The following is a 21,008-nucleotide window of genomic DNA, read 5'->3' on the forward strand; positions in this document are numbered from 1 at the left end:
AGACCAGAGATGACAAATGTTGGTGAGGATGTGTAGAAAAGGAAACCCTTGTACATTGTTGGTAAGAATGTAAATTGTTACAGCCATTATGAGAAAAGCATGATGGCTTCTCAAAAAATAGAAATAGAGCTACCATATGGTCCAGCGATTCCACTTGTAGGTATATATGCATGCATGCTCAGTCACTACAGTTGTGCCTGACTCTTTGCAACCGCAGTGACTATAGCTTGCGAAGCTCTTCTGTCCATAGGATTATCCTGGCAAGAATACTGGGGTGGGTTGCCATTTCCTCCTCCAGGGGATATTTCAGATCCAGGGATTGAAACCATGTCTCCTGTGGCTCCAGCATTGGCAGAAGAATTCTTTACCACTTGAGCCGCCTGGGAATCCCCTAGGTATATATACAAAAGCTATAATATCGAGTGTAAAAAATCAGTATCTTGAAGTGATATCCACACTCCAATATTTATTATAGCATTATTTGCAATAGCCAAGATATGGAAACAACCTAGATTTCCTTTTCTAGAAGAATGGGTCAAAAAGTAGTTTGTGTGTGTGTGTGTGTGTGTGTGTGTGTGTGTGTATACGTGTATACACACACACACACTTACAAAAGAAATATGGAGAATATCACTGTAGATGTTTTTCGTGGCCATTTTGAAAGCTCCAGGAGATTAGACTCCTTGAGACACTGATTCTCCTGGAAGACCTGAGCCTGCAGGGACTCAGTCCACCCCAGCCTTTGGGACCTCAGAACCTTATGAGCTAGACCCCCTGGGAAGAGTCTCATGGGGCCTCGCACAAGTCAATGATTGGATTAGTGTCTGCTGTCTCTCAGCTGTCCATAGCCTGAGTGCCCCCTCCGAAGGCCCAGGAAAGAAAGAAGAAGACTGGCCCCTTGAGAGTGTCATTTCTGTCCATTCTCATGAAGGAGCTGGGGATTGGTGAGTGCTGTTTTGGCAGCAGGGCAGGTATGATTGGAAAGCCACAGGCACAGCTCAGGCCAGATCCTGGGGCAGACTGACTGAAAGACACACAGAGGACCTCAGAGCAGGAGCAAGCGAAGACAAGGTGGGCTCAGTCCAGCTTTCCCCCTGAGCTAGTCCACAGGCCTGGGAGCCAGATTGTAAAGTCTAAGGGTTGAAATGAGAACGGATTACAAAACAAAGAAAACAAGCAATATTGGGGTGTCAGGCAGACACAATTCAGCAGCAAAACCAATGGTCTGAGAACTTGGATCTAGAAAAGTGAACTCGGACTTTGTGCTTTTTGTGTGATTTGACACTTTCTGTCCTCCATAGCAGCTTCCCTGGTGGTTCAGGGGTAAAGAATCTGTCTGCCAGTAAGGAGATGTGGGTTCGATCTCTGGGTTGTTAAGATCCCCTGGATTGAGAAATGGCAACCCACTCCAGTATTTTGCCTGGAGAATCCCATGGACAGGGGAGCCTGTGGGTTACAGTCCATGGAGTCGCAAAGAGTCAGACTTGGCTTAGTAACAGAGCATGCACACATGTCATCCATACATATATATGCCCTTGTTTGCCATCATAATAGTATTATATTCTAGTCACTATTTATTGAGAACTTGTTTTCCAGTCATTGAGCTGAGGAGAACTTCTCTCCTGTAGAACATCTTCCTCTATGAGGAAGCAGGAATTTTAGAGAAATCAAATTATTTGTTTAGTAATGAAAAAAAGGCATAGATTAAGTGAAAATTCAAGACATTTGGCTCTAAAAACTGGTTTCTAAAGTATTGGATGCATTTTGATTTTTTTAGACTTTGCCTATGATTTCATGTGCTTCTGGGTATATGTGTAAATATGTGTGCTTGTTAATTAATTAATTATAGATTTATTTTAGCTATTTATTCATTAAACTACACTTTAACATTCACATTGAATAAATAGAGTAAATAGCAGGGAGAATAGAGGTGGGATGAGTTGGGATGGAGAGGGATGTGGCTCCAGATGTAGTAAGGAGCTTGTGTGTGTAATGATTTAAACATTGCTCATTTATTCAATAAAAGTTAAGTGTTTTATAGAAATTCTACTAGAATAAGCAGATAAAACTACGAACATTAAAATGTCTTTACACTCAAGAAACATAGATGGTAGGCAAATAAATGCAATAAATTTTGATAAGTGCTTTTAAAGTCATTAGTACATGGGGTTTAATTAAGACTTGAACGACATCTGGATTGGAGGGGGGTGTTTGGGGGAGAATCGTTAACATATATGTGAATGGCTGAGTCTCTTTGCTGTTTACCTGAAACTATCAGGACATTGTTAATCGGCTATACCCCAATATAAAATTAAAAGTTAAAAAAAACCTCGAATAATAAATAGAACTGAGCAACAGCACAACCTAGGCTTGTTTGAAGATGAGAATAGGGATGAAAATACTTATTCTCAGTCAAGGGGAATTCTCGTAGTCAGGGGACTTTAGCACTGAAGAATACAAGTTCTGTTTCCTTCTTTTTTACAAGAGTGGGCAGTACAGGTTTAGACTTTTATTTGTCCACAGTGACCATTGTGCAGAGAGGTGCAGCATCAATGAATGACAACTCAGTGCGTCGGTACAGCTCTGAACACCTTGCTGTGTGATCGTCCAACCTTAGAGAGCGGCAGTGGTCTCATTCTCCCTCACCACATGGTTTATCTCTGGTTTGATTCCTGATTGTCTTCATAGAAAAGATAGATGTTTCAGTGAATACTCAGGTTAAAATTTATAAGCAAATAGTTAAATACTGTAGCTGGAACCTTGGAAATTAAGCGGTACAGTAACTCACCATCTTTCATATGGAAATAGCTTTTAACATACATATATTTAGAAAATATAGGATTTTTTTTTGGCAAGCATTCCTGGACTATAACATGAAAGCTGAAGAAGTTGTGGAATGAGATTGTGGAGATCCTGGTTGTTATGTTAAGGATTTTTGATTTAGATTTAAAATAATTAGATCAATAAAATTGATTGAATGCAGGGCATTTAAAGAGAGAAGGTATAAATGATGAATCTCAAGTTTCTGTTTTGGGTCATTTAATGGGTGAAACTCATATTCTCTCATATATTAGAAAAGTAGGGGGCATCAGATTTCTAAAGAAATATAATATATTTAATATAATTTTCAAAAAGTTAACTTTGAGGTGCCCATGAGCTATCCAAAAGAGGATATTCAGAGTGCAGTTGGAGATGTGTGTCTTGAATGATCTAAATGAGATCTAAAGAATTAGGAGGTGACGATATAAAGTTGATGACATAATTCAGGAAAAGTATGGATAGAAGAGAAAAGGACTTCAGGTAGGGACTTGAGGAATGTCAGGATTTAAGAGACACCAAAAAGTGGAATAATCAAAGGATGAGCTGAAATGTCAACTTGGTTGAAGAAAAACTCCAAAAGTGTTGATAAAACATTAAGAGAATGATTCAAAGATTGAAGACATAATCAGTAGTATCAAATGCTGCTGAGATGTCCATCAAGGACTAAAATGTGGATGTAGACATCATTGGTGACCTTCATGAAAGCTGCTTCAGAAGTGAAAAGAAGAGGACAGAAATGGGAATCACTTGGGTTTAAGGATGAGTAGACTGGAGATAAGTAGTGTAGACATCTACACTGATTTCCTTATTGTGTGGCTCTGGCGAGTTATTTACTTTCTCCCTGTCTCAGTTTCTATATATTGAAAGTGTGAGTAATGTTCTTAGGTTATATTGTAGGGTTGTTAGGAGCATCAGAGAAGAGATTTCATGTACAGAGCTTTAGACAAAGTACACTGAATGTTCTCAAAAAACATTAACTGTTGTTATGGAGGTTGCTTATTTGCTTTTATCTTGACTCAGAATTTAGGATATACAAATTGTGTATTTCTTCCACTAGAGGTCATCACTCTTTTATCAAAAAGCACACCTGAAATAATTGCCTCAGCTTCCCTGGTAGCTCGGTTGGTAAACAATCTGTCTGCTATGCAGGAGACCCTTGTTTGATTCCTGGGTCAGGAAGATGGGCTGGAGAAGGGATAGGCTACTCACTCCAGCAATGTTAGGACTGTGGAATCCTGGACTTCCCTTGTGGCTCAGCTGGTACAGAATCCACTGCAATGCGGGAGACCTGGGTTTCATCCCTGAGTTGGGAAGATATCCTGGAGAAGGGGAAGGCTACCCACTCCAGTATTCTGGCCCAGAGAATTCCTGGACTGTGTAGTCCATGGGGCCACAAAGAGTTGGACATATCTGAGCGACTTTCACTCACCTCACTAAGTCCTAAGAGTGGGCTGGAGGGTGAGCTGCAACCTCTATTACATTAAATCCAAGAGGGGCATCAAATAACACAGCCTCAGAGAACATTATGGTCTGCAAATCCCAAGACTTTCTTGTGTCAGGGAAATCACTCCAACTACAATAGGGTTGGTGTGACAAGCTACAGCTCCAGTTTTTGTCTTTCCTTAAACACTTCTCTACACCTCCTGCCTCCTCTCAATTCTTCTTGTCCAACAGGGTATGGAGGAAGTCCCTGGAGTGGAACAGCAGCAAAAAGCACTGTTGTCTGTGGACTCTAATGTGCTTGGCTCTGCAAGTTACTAAAGATGAGATCTTTGGTAAGACAGCTCTCAGAGCTTTCATTTTTATTTTAAAAATGAGGACGATAAAAACAAATATCTCAGAAGATTGTTCTAAATGAAATGATACTTTATGAGAGTCTGGCCCAAGGGACAAGTCATATTTTCCCAATTATGCCCCTACTTCTCTAATTGTCCTTCTCTCTCTCAGCATGTGTGTGGTTAGGTCATTTTTCTCTATACAGCAACACATTACATTGACCCAGGGAAAAGTGAGTCATTAAAATGGAAATAACATTTCATGCAGTTTGAAGAATATCTTGGAGAGACTCGGTGATTATAACTAGGAGTACTGGTTCTTTAGCATCTTTCTAGAGTTGATGAGCATTGTGTTAACAGAAAAGGAAGGTTCTTTCTTAGCAATAAGAAAGAGAAGAACTGACCCTAAGAAAATGCTGCAAGAAGAATTACCATATGATTTTTTAAAAATGTTCATTACCTACAATTTGTTTTAGGACACAGAAGCTATTCATCAGATCTCCATGACCATGTACAATCTGACTGGCTACAACACAGGTGCCTTCACCCTTTTGGGTATTCCAGGACTTGAGCAGTACCACGTCTGGATCGGCATCCCCTTTTGCCTCATCTATTTCATGGCCATTGTGGGTAATAGTATCCTTCTGAATGCAATGGCGCATAGTCTTCATGCACCCATGTTCTTTTTCCTTTCTATGCTGGTTATTACTGACCTCATACTATCTACCACCTGTGTCCCAAAAGCTCTGAGCATCTTCTGGTTTGGTGCCCAGGAAATCAGGTTTCCCGGCTGTCTCACACAATTATTCTTTCTGCACTACAGCTTTGTTCTGGACTCAGCTATACTGCTGGCCATGGCATTTGACCGCTATGTGGCCATCTGTTCACCCTTGAGATACACCACTATTATGACCCCCAGGACCATTGTCACAGTTGCTGTGGGAATCTCCTTCAGAAGCTTCTGTGTTATTTTCCCATGTGTTTTCCTTGTAAATCGTCTACCCTTCTGCAGGACACATGACATCCCTCACACATACTGTGAGCACATAGGTGTTGCCCTACTAGCCTGTGCTGACATCTCCATCAATATCTGGTATGGGTTTTGTGTTCCCATCATGGCCGTCATCTCAGATGTGATTTTAATTGCTATTTCCTACATCCTCATCCTCTGTGCTGTCTTTCACCTCCCTTCTCAGGATGCTCGCCAGAAGGCCCTGGGCACCTGTGGTTCCCACGTCTGTGTCATCCTCATGTTCTATATACCAGCGTTCTTCTCCATCCTTGCACATTGCTTTGGACACAATGTCCCTCAGACCTTTCACATTGTGTTTGCCAACCTCTATGTTATCATCCCACCTGCCCTCAACCCTGTCGTGTATGGAGTAAAGACCAAGAAGATCCGAGACAAAGTCATTTTCCTGCTCTTTCCTATGAGGTCCTATTGATACATGCCTGAAATCTAGGAGGCAGGGGGCTGTGCTTTTGTTTTCTTTATTATTTTTGGCAGAAGTCTTCCCAGCCATTTCAATTGCAAAAAATTAAAAGTTTAGTCTAAGAAATAATATATAGTACATATTAAATATTGTTTCTGGAAACCAGAAAATGGCAATTTCTTTTGACTGCTCTAATGTGATACAAAACGTTAAATGAAATAAATAAAATGTGCAGTATCTTTTTTTCTTTATAAAGATGTTTCTAAGGAATATGAAATTTTTTCCATGTTTATACATTATGAAAATTTCTATGTCATAACAGAGCAAGACGTTTCTACCTTAATGACTCTGTGAGGTTGTAGACTTTTAGTTTGGCTACTACAACCCATTTCTGAATGGCATCATGTATAGGTCCTGGCATGTATTTAGTACATAAGCAATGTTTATCAAGAAAAAAATGAAAAGGGAGGTTCAAGAGGGAGGGGACATATATAAACCTATGACTAATTCATGCTGATGTATGGCAGAAACCAACACAATATTGTAAAGTAATTATCCTTCAGTTAAAAATAAATTAATTAAAAAGAAAAGATGAAATAATCTTATTTCATGGAATAATTTTATTCCATGAAATAATCATGGAATTATTAAACTGAGACTGCAAATATTTATTTTGAATAAAGGAAGGAAGAATACAAACATGAAATACAAAGCTCATTTTTCATTCAATCTTGAGGAAGCCCAACAAGATGGAGAGGGTAAAGGCTTCTAAGAAGAAGTATACAGAAGAAGCTAAATTCCACGGCCAGTAAGATAGGAAAGCATGTACAGACTAAGATGTGGGCTTGAAACTTGACTAATTAGAAGTACTGCTAGTACTGAGTCTCTTCTTCATTTTTGTATCCCAAAAGGCATGCCATGTCAAAAATGTATTTATATTATTCTTTTTGAACTGATGTTATTCTTTCTCTCTTCAAACTCAGTATGCCTGACTTGGTCATAGTGAGTCATTTAGTCACTAAATCAGTTAAGAAATAGCTGTCTTTGGTGTTTGATGGGTGCCTAAGGTAGCTGATGTCTGATTTTCTCCTATATCTATCTGACCTTACAGTCTACTCCTATTTTCTGAACAATTTGCAGATTACCAGTCCAGGGTAAGCATCCCTTTCCTTACCACTGAGGGTCAAACACGCATCCATTTTTATCTGGATCAGAACAGCAGAGTTCTGCATGGTGTCTCTACTTCTGTTCTGCTTTCTCTCCTCTGTTATGCCTCCACTCACAGGTCACCAGATTTATATTTCTACAGTAGTTCTCCACATAAAATTTTAGTCTGAACGATATATACTTTGGACTCAGAGTCTCAAATTTCAATATATGTTACTTTACTATGGGACCTAGCCATGTATGTTGTTTCCAAAATTATTTGCAGAAATAAAAGTGTTTATGAAGTATAAGTAGGAGATAAAGTAGAGGCAAAAAGGAAAAGCAGAGATAAAGATTTTAAAAAATAAGACAAGAAAAGTTAATATAGTTGTCATGTGCTATGAGTTCTCTTTGTCTTACTCCACATGGTTCAAGAATTCAGCTCTAGTTAAGCAAGATTTAGTTGCATAATTCACAGTGCCTATGAAAGTCAGGTGTTCAGAGAAGTAAAACTACTTATTCCTGAAATGAAGAGAGGAAGAGATATATTCAGAGACTTCTTAGAAAAAGGGCACCAAGTAATATAATTAATCACATTCTTACGTAATATACAGCTTCATGGGATTCTTCAGTCCATTATCCTAGTATAGAGCACTAGAACACCCTAACTTTCTATTCAACAGCAGCTAACAATTTAGTGGGGAATCAGCATAATGCTAGCCTCCTTAAGCATGCTTTAGTCCTGATATTCTGGGGCATTCAGAGTACTAAGTGGACTTCAGGCAATCATTACTCATTCTTTCATTCCAGAGTATTTAGCCAATATGTGACACAAATTTTTACATCTGAAACCCTGTGTTAGGCATTCTTTTCACCATGTTGAACAAAACAGAGACAGCCCTCATCTTAGTGGAGCTTTCAGTCCAGTGAGGGAAACAAGCCTCAATCATATCAACACCCAACTGAACATATAATTTTAGATTGCATTGTTTTAAAACAGACAGAAACCAACCAAAATTTTAAAAGCAGTGCCTTTGTGAGAGAGACTATCAGAGGACAGCAGCTTCAAGTTAGGTTTTTCGAAAAGCCCTACCTAAAAGAAATTACATTTTCTCTAAAAACAATGGGAATCATGGGACGTCAATCACGTAGGGAAGCATGGATGGCATCATTCAAGAAGAAAAGTTGAAAGGTCTTTTTCAACACTTATAGTGTTGATAAAAGAAATGCAGAAGACACAAATACAGATTTACCCATTATTCAAAAGTAAAACATTCTTAGGACTTTTCAAAAGCCCAAATGGCATAAGGCCAAAATTACCTTGAGATGCATATGGCTAACAGATTCACAAAATAAACTGAAATAAAGCATAGATTCTCAGTGACACAGTTCAAAGCTATGACGACTTGATACTGAGATGCTGAGTGTGATTCCTGAGGAAGGAGCTTCGTGGAGCCAGTCTTGCTGCTCTGGGTATGTGCTGTGTTGCAAAGACTGGTTGCAGAAGGAATGCTGAATATTGTTTTCCATTTTCACATTTTTCATTAAAGCAGTATCCATCTTTAGCTTTCTTTCAGTTAGTGAACACAGTTACTGCTATACATCTTTTGTAAAAATGAAGTGGTCTAAATCAAACTTTCCAAAAGTGGAAGATATCTGTAAATGAGAAGGTATATTCTTTTTTTTTTTTTTTAACATTGATCATTACATTATATTTCAACATAAGGTTAAACACTTTCAGATTAAGTGATAAAAATAGGTACATTTTCTTATTAAGTTAGCTTGCCATTCATATATATATATGTCCATATATTTGTATCATATATATATACACTTTCATAGGATTTTTATGATTTTACCCAAATTAAATAATAATCTATTGTGCATCTGCTACCATTTGCTGTAATATTATTTTCTTACTTATGAAATATTTCGCTACAATAAACCTATTGGTTGTTTTTTGTTCTACTATTAAAAATACGAATCATTGACAGTACGTTTAACAAGCAACAATACAATTTATCAACTATTTCTGTAGCTGCATTGTGAATTTTGTGAAATTATTTCTCTTTGAAATATTTACTTGTTTATTTATTTACTTTCAATTAAATTAGAAAGGAAGTAGCATCCTATATTTTAGCCTTTTTTTTTTTTAACTTTTTATTTTACATTAGAGTATAGGTGATTGGGCTTCCCTGGTAGCTCAGCTAGTAAAGAATCCGCCTGCAATGCAGGAGACTCTGGTTCAATTCCTGGGTCTGGAAGTTCCCCTGCATAAGGGACAGGCTCCCCACTCCAGAATTCTTGGTCTTCCCTGGTGGCTCAGATGGTAATGAATCCACCTGCAGTGCTGAAGACCTGGGTTCGATCTCTGGGTTGGGAAGGTCCCCTGGAGAGGGGCATGGCAACCCACTCTAGTATTCTTGTCTGGATAATCCCCTTGAACAGAGGAGCCTAGTGGGTTACAGTCTGTGGGTTGCAAAGAGTTGGACACAACTGACGACTGAGCCCCGCACAGCACATGGGGATTAGCACTGTTGTGGCCGCTTCAGGGGTACAGCAAAGTGACTCAGTTATACATGTTCACGTGCCTATTTTCCCATGTTCTTGAATTGGGAGAATTAACATTGTTAAAATGTTCATATGCCGCAAAGCCAGCTGCAGATTCAAAGGAATGCCTATCAAAATTCTAAAGATATTTTTCAGAAACATAGTCATCCCAAAATTTTATGGAACCACAGAAGGCCTGAAGAGCTGAAGCAATCTCAATCAAGAGGTCAAAACTGGAGACATCACAATTCCTGACTTTGAACTATAAAGCAATAGTTATCAAAATAATATGGTGTTTATAGAATTGCATAAAAACAGACACATGGATCAGTGAAACTGACTAGAGAGCCAAGAAATAAACCTTCCCTTATATGGTCAACAAGGGTACCAGTAGAGAGAAGACACTAATTAAAAAAGGATGTTGGAAAAAGGGTAGACACATGCAAGATAATAAAACTGGATACTAATGCATCACTCACAAAATTTAACTCAAAATGAATTAAAGATGTAAATATAGGACCACAAATTGTAAAATTTCTAGAAGCTAATGTAGGATAAAATTCTTCAAGGCTGTGCTTTAAAAATATTTTTTTTAAATTGAAGTATAGTTGATTTACAATACTGTGTTAGTTTCTGTGTACTCCAAAATGTATATGTATGTGTATATATATATATGCATATATAGCCATTATTTTTCATATTTTTTCTATTATGGTTTATCACAGGATATTGAATATAGTTTCCCATGTTATAAAGTAAGACCTTGTTTATTCCTTCAATATAAAATAGTGTGCAACTGCTAAAACCAAATTCCCAGGCAATCCCTGCTCTCCTCCCACCTCCAGCTCCCCTTTGGCAAGCCCAAGTTTGTTCTCTATATCTGTGAGTCTGTTTTTGTTTCCCTTTCACATTGGTCTTGACGACATTTTTTTGGATGATCCCCAAAACACAAGTAAAACAGCAAAAATAAACAAACAAGACTATAAACACACACATACACAAGGGAGCATTATTCAGTCACAGGAAAGAAGGAAATCTTGCTCTATGTGGTCACCATAGATTAGGGCATCATACTAAGTAAGTAATAAGCCAGACAGAGAAAGAAAAATACTGTGTTGTATCACTTATATATGACATCTAAAACAATTTAAAAAATGTTGAACACATATAAACAGAGAATACAACACTTATTTCCAGGAGATGGGGTGGGGGGACATGGGGAGCTATTGGTCAAAGGATACAAACTTTCAGGTATAGAAAGAATAAGTTCTGGAGATCTAGAACACTTTCTAACACCATACACAAAAATAAACTCAAAATGGATTAAAGCTCTAAATGTAAGACCAGAAACTATAAAACTCCTAGAGGAGAACATAGGCAAAACACTCTCCGACATAAACCACAGCAAGATCCTCTATGACCCACCTCCCAGAATATTGGAAATCAAAGCAAAAATAAACAAATGGGACCTAATGAAACTTAAAAGCTTTTGCACAACAAAGGAAACTATAAGTAAGGTGAAAAGACAGCCCTCAGATTGGGAGAAAATAATAGCAAATGAAGAAACAGACAAAGGATTAATCTCAAAAATATACAAGCAACTCTTGAAGCTCAATTCCAGAAAAATAAATGACCCAATCAAAAAATGGGCCAAAGAACTAAACAGACATTTCTCCAAAGAAGACATACAGATGGCTAACAAACACATGAAAAGATGCTCAACATCACTCATTATCAGAGAAATGCAAATCAAAACCACAATGAGGTACCATTACACGCCAGTCAGGATGGCTGCTATCCAAAAGTCTATAAGCAATAAATGCTGGAGAGGGTGTGGAGAAAAGGGAACCTTCTTACACTGTTGGTGGGAATGCAAACTAGTACAGCCACTATGGAGAACAGTGTGGAGATTTCTTAAAAAACTGGAAATAGAACTGCCATATGACCCAGCAATCCCACTTCTGGGCATACACACTGAGGAAACCAGATCTGAAATAGACACGTGCACCCCAATGTTCATCGCAGCACTGTTTATAATAGCCAGGACATGGAAGCAACCTAGATGCCCATCAGCAGATGAATGGATAAGGAAGCTGTGGTACATATACACCATGGAATATTACTCAGCCGTTAAAAAGAATTCATTTGAACCAGTTCTAATGAGATGGATGAAACTGGAGCCCATTATACCGAGTGAAGTAAGCCAGAAAGATAAAGACCAATACAGCATACTAACACATATATATGGAATTTAGAAAGATAGTAACAACAACCCTATATGCAAAACAGAAAAAGAGACACAGAAGTACAGAACAGACTTTTGAACTCTGTGGGAGAAGGTGAGGGTGGGATGTTGCGAAAGAACAGCATGTATATTATCTATGGTGAAACAGATCACCAGCCCAGGTGGGATGCATGAGACAAGTGCTCGAGCCTGGTGCACTGGGAAGACCCAGAGGAATCGGGTGGAGAGGGAGGTGGGAGGGGGGATCGGGATGGGGAATACGTGTAAATCTGTTGCTGATTCATGTCAATGTATGACAAAACCCACTGAAAAAATAAATAAATTAAAAAAATAAATAAAAAGAATAAGTTCTGGAGATCTAATGTACAGCATTATGACTAGTTAAAAAAACAAATACTGCATTGTATACTTGAAGTCAGCTAAGGAAGTAGGTCGTAAATGTTCTCACCACACATGCAAAACACACAGGTAAACATGTGATATGATGGATGTGCTAATCAACTTAATTGTGATAAATGTTTTACAATGCATATCAGTATCAAATCATAATATTGTGCACTTTGAGTATATGCAATTTTATTTGTCAATTATGCCTCAGTAAATCTGGAAAAATAAGAAAAGAACATTTATGAATGAGTGAACCAGGGTATTCTTGTTTGTTTGAAAAAAGGCAAAGGAATAAGAATATATAAAAACACAGAACTGAAAAAAAAAGTCTCAGCACATTAAAGGAACTGGACACTGAGCAAGTGAGGTAGGTTTAGGTAGAGGGAATAACAAAAAGTGAGATTGCAGAAGAAAAAAATTCTAGATCATTTCAAGAGTTTGTTTAAAATTCTAAGAAAAATGGAAAGTTACAGGAATTTTAAGTAAGATGGCAACAAATCCCCAAACTGTGTTATTAAACATTATTCATAGAACTTTTGTTTTTATGATGGAGTTTGTGATAGCTTTGGGAGTGTTAGGAGGAGGTCATTGAATTCAACAGTGACCCTATACCTGCCCATTCACACCCACTGTAACCCTCCTTAGGTGGGCATTCTTTTTTAAACAAGGAAAGATCTAACCCTTCAATTTCCTGAAGAAAGGCAAAGCCAACTTCAATTAGAAATGAAACAGTGTCTCTCGGGTTAAGGAATCTTTCCCTTTGGCTCCATCTCTTCATTCTTTCTGGAGTTATTTCTCCACTCTTCTCCAGCAGCATATTGGGTACCCACCGACCTGGGGAGTTCATCTTTCAGTGTCATATCTTTGCCGACAAAGGTACATCTAGTCAAAGCTATGGTTTTTCCAGTAGTCATGTATGGATGTGAGGGTTGGACCATAAAGAAAGCTGATCACTGAAGAATTGATGCTTTTGAACTGTGGTGTTGAGGAAGATTCTTGAGAGTCCCTTGGAGTGCGAGGAGATCCAACCAGTCCATCCTAAAGGAACTCAGTCCTGAATATTTGTTGGAAAGACTGATACTGAAGCTGAAGTTCCAATACTTTGGCCACCTGATGCAAAGAAATGACTCATTTGAAAAGCCATCCATAATCTAGACAAGGATGCAGGTCCCCTGGACTACTTAGGGACTGGGAGCTGGAGTTTAGGGATTGTGGAGCAATCCCAGGGCAAGGGCTGCTGTTGACTCCAGAGAGATCGAAGGGATGTGAGGGAGGAGATTGTGATGGGAAATGCCTGTGGAGGGAATCTGGGCAGCCATGGAAGCAAGGCAATACTGCTGAGTCACGCATAGGGGGTGGAACCATCACCATAGCCTCTCTCTCCCCACACACCAGCTTCAGCAGCTGAACAATAGAGAGGCTGGCCCATCAAATGCCTGACACCCTGAACTACAGAGTAGGACGCCACCCAGGGTGCCCCTTTAAGTGCTTGATGTGTCGATCTACAGAGTAGAAAGCCCAGAAATAAACCCATGAACCCATGGTTATCTTCTTTTTGACAAAGGGAGCAGGAATATGCACTGGGGCAAAACAGTCTCTTCAATAAACTGTGCTGAGAAAACTAGACAGCTACATGTCAAAGAAGGAAATTAGAATACTTCCTAACACCAAACACAAAAATAAACTCAAAATGGATTAAAGACCTAAATGTAAGACCAGAAACTATAAAATTCTTAGAAGAAAGCATAGGCAGAACACTTGATAGCATAAATAAAGCAAGATCCTCTATGACCCACCTCCTAGAGTAAAGGAAATAAAAACAAAAGGCAACAAGTGGGACCTGATTAAACTTAAAAGATTTTTCACAGCAATGGAAACTATAAGCGAGGTGAAAAGACAAGTCTCAGAATGGGAGAAAACAATAGCAAATGAAACAACTGCCAAAGGATTAATTTCCAAAATACACAACCAACAAGCAAAATATATAACTCAATGCCAGAAAAACAAAAAACCCAATGAAAAAATAGGGAAAAGACCTAAACAGACATTTCTCCAAAGAAGACAAACAGATGGCTAACAAACACATGAAAAGATGCTCAACACCTCTGATTATTAGAAAAATGCACATCAAAATTACAATGAGATATCACCTCACACAGGTCAGAATGGCCCTCATCAAAAAGTCTAAAACAATAAATGCTGGAGAGGGTGTGGAGAAAAAGCAATGCTCCTGCAATATTGGTGGGAATGTAAATTGATACAGCCACTATGGAAGACGGTATGGAGATTCCTTAGAAAACTAGGATTAAAACCACCATGTGACCCAGGAATCCCACTCCAAGGCATGTACCCTGAGGAAACCAAAATAAAAAAAGACACATGTATCCCATTGCTCCTGCAGCACGATTTACAATAGCCTAATTGTCCATTGACAGATGAATGGAAAAACAAGTTGTGTTTATGTACTATATTAGTTCAGTTCATTTCAGTTCAGTTCCTCAGTCATGTGCGACTTTTTGTGAACCCATGGACTGCAGCACGCCAGTCCTCCCTGTCTATCACCAACTCTAGGAGCTTACTTAAACTCAAGTCCATTGAGTTGGTGATGACATCCAACCATCTCATCCTCTGTCATCCCTTTCTCCTCCTGCCTTCAATCTTTCCCAGCATCAGGGTCTTTTTTAATGAGAAGTTCTTCGCATCAGGTGGCCAAAGTATTGGAGGTTCAGCTCCAGCATTAGGCCTTCTAATGAATATTCAGAACTGATTTCCTTTAGGATGGACTGGTTGGATCTCTTTGCAGTCCAAGGGATTCTAAGAGTGTTCTCCAACACAGTTCAAAAGCATCAATTCTTCGGCACTCAGCTTTCTTTATGGTCCAACACTCACATCCTTTAATGACTATGGGAAAAACCATAGCTTTGACTAGATGGCCCTTTGTTGGCAAAGTAATGTTTCTTCTTTTTAATATGCTGTCTAGGTCATAACTTTTCTTCTGAGGACTAAGAGTCTTTTAATTTCATGGCTGCAATCACCATCTGCAATGATTTTGAGCCAAGAAAAGTAAGATCTGTCACTGTTTCCATTGTTTCCCCATCTATTTGCCATGAAGTGATGGGACCAGATGACATGATCTAAGTTTTCTGAATGTTGACCTTTAAGTCTACGTTTTCACTCTCCTCTTTCACTGTCATCAAGAGGCTCTTTAGTTTTTCTTTGCTTTCTGCCATAAGGGTGGTGTCATCTGCATATTTGAGGTTATTGATATTTCTCCCAGCAATCTTGATTCCAGCTTGTTCTTCATCCAGCCATTTGTTTCTCATGATGTACTCTGTGTATAAATTAAATAAGAAGGGTGACAATGTACAGCCTTGCTGCTGCTGCTGCTGCTGCTAAGTCGGTTCATTTGTGTCCAGCTCTGTGTGACCCCATAGACCACAGCCTACCAGGCTCCCCTATCCCTGGGATTCTCCAAGTAAGAACACTGGAATGGGTTGCCATTTCATTCTCCAAAGTAGGAAAGTGAAAACTGAAAGTGAAGTTGGTCAGTCATGTCCAACTCTTGTGACCCCATGGACTGCAGCCTACCAGGCTTCTCCGTCCATGGGATTTTCCTGGCAGGAGTACTGGAGTGGATTGCCATTGCCTTCTCCATGTACAGCCTTGATGTACTCCTTTTCCCATTTGGAACCAGTCTGTTGTTCCATGTCCAGTTCTAACTATTGCTTCCTGACCTGCATGCAGATTTCTCAACAGGCTGGCAGGTGGTCTGGTATTCCCATCTCTTTCAGATTTTTCCACAGTTTGTTGTGATCCACACAGTCAAAGGCTTTGGCATAGTCAATAAAGCAGAAATAGATGTTCTTCTGGAACACTCTTGCTCTTTTCAATGGTCCGATGGATGCTGGCAATCTCTGGTTCCTCTGCCTGTTCTAAATCCAGCTTGAACATCTGGAAGTTCATGGTTCATGTACTGTTGAAGCATGGCTCAGAGAATTTTGAGCATTACTTTATTAGCATATGAGATAAGTGCAATTGTGTGGTAGTTTGAGCATTCTTTGGCATTGCCTTTCTTTGGGATTGGAATGAAAACTGACCATTTCCAGTCCAGTGGCCAATGTCGAGTTTTCCAAATTTCCTGGCATATTGAGTCCAGCACTTTTATATACACAGTGGAATATTACTCAGCCTTAAAAAGGAACATGTTTGAGTCGGTTCTAATGAAGTAGATGAAACTAAAACCTATCATACAGAGTGAAATGACTCAGAAAGAGAAAGATAAATATTGTATTCTAACATATATATGCAATCTAGAAAAATGGTACCAAATAATTTATTTACAGGGCAACAATGGAGATACAGTCACGGAGAAAAGGCTTCTGGACACAGCGAGAGAGGAGGAGAGGGTGAGATGTGTGTAAAGAGTAACACAGAAGCTTACATGACCATATGTAAAATAGATAGCCAATGGGAATTTGCTGTCTGGCTCAGGAAACTCAAACAGTGGCTCTGTAGAGGGGTGGGATGGGGAGGGAAATGGGAGGGAGGTTCCAAAGGGAGGGGTTAAATGTACACCTGTGGCTGATTCCTGTTGTGGTTTGACAGAGAACAAAAAATTATGTAAAGCAAGTATCCTTCAAAAAAAAAAAATTAATAAAAAAAAATATGTGCTAGTAGGACAAAGCATATTTCGTGTTAACTTATCAGATAATAAAAATTAATAATTATATGTAAGCTTTATCATTAGATTAGCCATATTACATAATTGTAGCTCTCTAGTCCTATGCCTTTGATAATGCCTAATTATCCTGTAAAAATAAAGAGTATTAAATACACAGAAAAATAATTAATATACCCTGAAGTTGTGTTAGCTCACAGGCCCCATCAGGGTTAGTGTAATCTTTATAGTCTTCTCTTGAGGATAAAAAGAGAGGGTGTTAGAGTCCCTCAGGCCCTAATTATTTACCTCTTCTTGGCATTGAACAACGGCCGCTGGGGGGTGGGCGGTGGGCTTGTGGGGAAAGAACAGGGAATCAGCCTATCAGTCTTTTTCTTCCATCTCCCCCTTTTTTCTTGGGTTTATATGTCTGGTCCTCTTGCAGATTTTTTGTGTGTCTATCACCATAATCTCTGTGCTCTGCACTTGGCCCAGTAACCAAACTAGGTGAGTGCTGGTTATTTGAAGAGGTTTGGTTGTAAATATGATTTTGAGAGAAAGAGAGAGTGAATGAAAAACTCAAGGTTCCATTTTCTAGGAGCCATGGACTGAGTGCTACAACTTTTTCCCTGAACAACTCAGATTTTGAAGCTGAATTGATGGTCTCCTGTACTTGGATACATGCTTCAAGTGATTAGAAAGATAAACTGCTGGATTAAGGATGTCCAAGGTAAGTATTGTTCTGGTCACTTCTGTCAGATGTGTGGCAAGAACCCATAGCCCTAACTTGAAGAGTGGGCTTAAGTATGTGGACATTCTTGTTTTGAGAGTCTACTGCTACCATCCTTCTCTTGATCTCAAATGAACAGCTCATGTTTATTCCCACCTGGGAAGTGAATCATTTTTTAATACAATATTCAATGGTTACACTTCATTTACAGTCATTACAAAATATTGGCTGTATTCCCCCTGTAGTACAATACATCCTTGTGGCCTCTTACACACAATAATTTGTACCTCCTACTCCCCGACCACTGTATTGCCCCTTACCCCTTCTCCCCCCTGGTAATCACTAGTGAAATCTCTATATCTGTGAGCTAGCTTCTTTTTCGTTATATTCAGTAGTTTGTTGGCTTTTTCTTTTTATTTTTTTTAATATTCCACATATAATTTATATCCTACAGAATTTGTCTCCCTCTGAATTATTTCACCAACTTAACACCCACCAAGTCCATTTATGTTGCTGCAAATGGCAAAATTTCCAGGACTTAGTCTTTAAAAAATTAACTCAAGGGTAAATATTTGGGGAAATTACAAAGAAAATGGCAATGAGACAATTCTGTCATGAAATACTTTGTGTTTTTCGTAGTGTATGTGTGTATGACGTGTGCCTTCATGTGTGAGAGCAAAAATGGGGTTTGTGTAAGATTGTGCTCAGTCTCTCAGTCCTGTCTGACTCTTTGTGACCTGATGGACTGTAGCCCGCCAAGCTTTTCTGTCCATGGGATTCTCCAGTCCATGGGGATGCTCCAGGCAAGAACACTGGAGTGGGTTGCCATGCCCTTCTCCAGGGGATCTTCCCAACCTCGGCTTGAACCCAGGTCTCCCACATTGCTGGTGGATTCTTTACTGTCTGAACCACCAATGAAGCCCAAATCAAACACAACCCTAATGCACTGGCTGGAAATCAAACTGGGATCTCCTGCGTCGGAGGCAAGAATTCTACCGCTGAACCACCAATGCCCCTATTGTGTAAGATTGCGTGTGGGTAAAAATAGGATGGTAAAATGTATGAAAGAATGCAAGTATAGATCAAGGGATGCTTGAGAGTTTAAGAACTAAAATCTCGTCTGTGTGTATATAAGAGTCATTGTCCTGGAGCCCATGTGTCTATCCAATAGAATATGTATTTGCAAAGAAATAATTGTACATTTGGACAGAAATCTTGACCAAAATTGTTAAGTGTAAAGCATTAGGATACCACACAACTGTATAGTTTACAGAGTGCTGGAAAAAAGTATTTTGGAGGAGCAAAATTTAAATTTAAGTTATACCTGCTTACCAGTATAGCATGGGACTCAGGCAGTACTGGCTAAATTGAATTAGGTTTTTGAATGGCAAAAAAGTGTATGGACCTCACAAATAGAAGAACAACAGTCATCATGAAGTTGAAAAAGAGTGAATAATTGCTGGGGGCAGAGACTGATATTAAACAGTGACAGAGGAAGCCAATATTAACTACTGATGTCCATAATATCGTGTGTACTGTAATCCACCAACCCACAGAAAAATATGTCCTGGAAATTGGTAGTTTGTAACAACAGTATACTGTGGATACAAAGTGATTCATGTCAGTATGGAATACTGCTTGGAAAAGCTGTGTAAAGCATCAGAGGCAACCAGAGTGAATAAGATAAACTCTTTAAGGGAATGACTGTACTTTCCAACATATATGAGACAACCTGGCTCCTGCTGGTACCCGCTATCTTCATAACAATCTTTCTTCATACAAAAGTGTCTCACTTTGAATTATAATTAGACAGCCACTTTATTTTGGGGGATATATAATGAGCTGTTGGAAGTGAGAGTGACTCAAGTGAGCCTAACATTTATCCCCCTCTGTCCTTAGGAACTGGGACTTGTGCCATCCTGGTCTGCCATGGTCCTTTTCAACCTGAGCAGTGACAACCCAGGACCCTTCATTCTGGTGGGGATCCCAGGCCTGGAGCACGCCCATGTGTGGATTGGGATTCCCTTCTGTATCATCTATATTGTAGCCATTGTGGGAAACTGCATCCTTCTCTACCTAATCTTGGTGGAGCGCAGCCTTCACGAACCCATGTTCTTCTTTCTCTCCATGCTGGCCATGACTGACCTCACCTTGTCCACAGCTGGTGTTCCTAAAACACTCAGTATCTTTTGGCTTGGGGCTCGAGAAATCACATTCCCAGGGTGCCTCACACAAATGTTCTTCCTCCACTACAGCTTTATCCTGGATTCAGCCATCCTGATGGCCATGGCATTTGACCGCTATGTGGCCATCTGTTCTCCCTTGAGATACAACACTATCTTGACCCCCAAGACCATCATCAAGATTGTGGTGGGAATCTCCTTTCGTAGTTTCTGCATCATCCTGCCAGTTGTATTCTTGCTCACACGCCTACCTTTCTGTAGGACACGCATCATACCACACACACACTGTGAGCACATAGGTGTTGCCCGGCTCGCCTGTGCGGACATCTCCATCAACATCTGGTATGGCTTTTGTGTTCCCATCTTGACAGTCATCTCAGATGTGATCCTCATTGCTGTTTCTTACACACTCATCCTCTGTGCTGTCTTCCACCTCCCCTCCCAAGAAGCCCGCCAGAAGGCCCTGGGCACCTGTGGTTCCCATGTCTGTGTCATCCTCATGTTTTATACACCTGCTGTTTTCTCTGCCCTTGCCCACCGCTTTGGACACAGTGTCTCCCACACTTTCCACATCATGTTTGCCAACCTCTACATTGTTATCCCATCTGCCCTCAACCCCATTATTTATGGTGTCAAGACCAAGCAGATCAGAGATAAGGTCGCCATTTTGTTTTCTATCAAGAGGACATAATCATGTTCCAATGAACAATGGAAAAGCTAGGAGAAGTTTATAGTATATATTAATGTCATAAGAATTTTTAAAAAGCAAATGCTATTTAAAGCAAGGACAGTCTACAAGTGATTTTGCATATGAAGAAAATGGCATGATCTATAGGAAAGAGATGCTTCTAGATTTATTGATGACAAATCAAAATGTAAAATACATTGCCTTTGGAGAGAGACTGTTAGAGGAAAGTAGATTCAAATAAGGTTTTTAGGAAAGCCCTCCTTGAACCAAATTGCATATTCCCCCCAAAAATGTGAAAATCATGAGATGTCAGTCAAGTCGGGATGAAGAATAGCATAAATCAGGCAGAGGAGGCAAAAGACCTGTACACTGAAAACTTTAAGACATTGGTAAA

The 21,008-nt window shown here is 39.4% G+C and overlaps 2 protein-coding genes across 2 annotated transcripts; both read left to right on the plus strand.

Annotated features, from left to right (window-relative positions):
* Nucleotides 1-5,098: 5,098 nt before the first annotated feature.
* On the plus strand, nt 5,099-6,040 carry LOC133053975 (olfactory receptor 52H1-like). Its single transcript, XM_061138517.1, has one exon. The coding sequence runs from the start codon at nt 5,099-5,101 to the stop codon at nt 6,038-6,040; it is 942 nt and encodes a 313-aa protein (XP_060994500.1).
* Nucleotides 6,041-19,660: 13,620 nt separating this feature from the next.
* On the plus strand, nt 19,661-20,617 carry LOC133053981 (olfactory receptor 52H1-like). Its single transcript, XM_061138529.1, has one exon. The coding sequence runs from the start codon at nt 19,673-19,675 to the stop codon at nt 20,615-20,617; it is 945 nt and encodes a 314-aa protein (XP_060994512.1). The 5' UTR covers nt 19,661-19,672.
* Nucleotides 20,618-21,008: the final 391 nt, after the last annotated feature.

Source organism: Dama dama, chromosome 1, assembly GCF_033118175.1.
Source record: "Dama dama isolate Ldn47 chromosome 1, ASM3311817v1, whole genome shotgun sequence".
In the NCBI taxonomy this organism is placed as follows: Eukaryota; Metazoa; Chordata; class Mammalia; order Artiodactyla; family Cervidae; genus Dama; species Dama dama.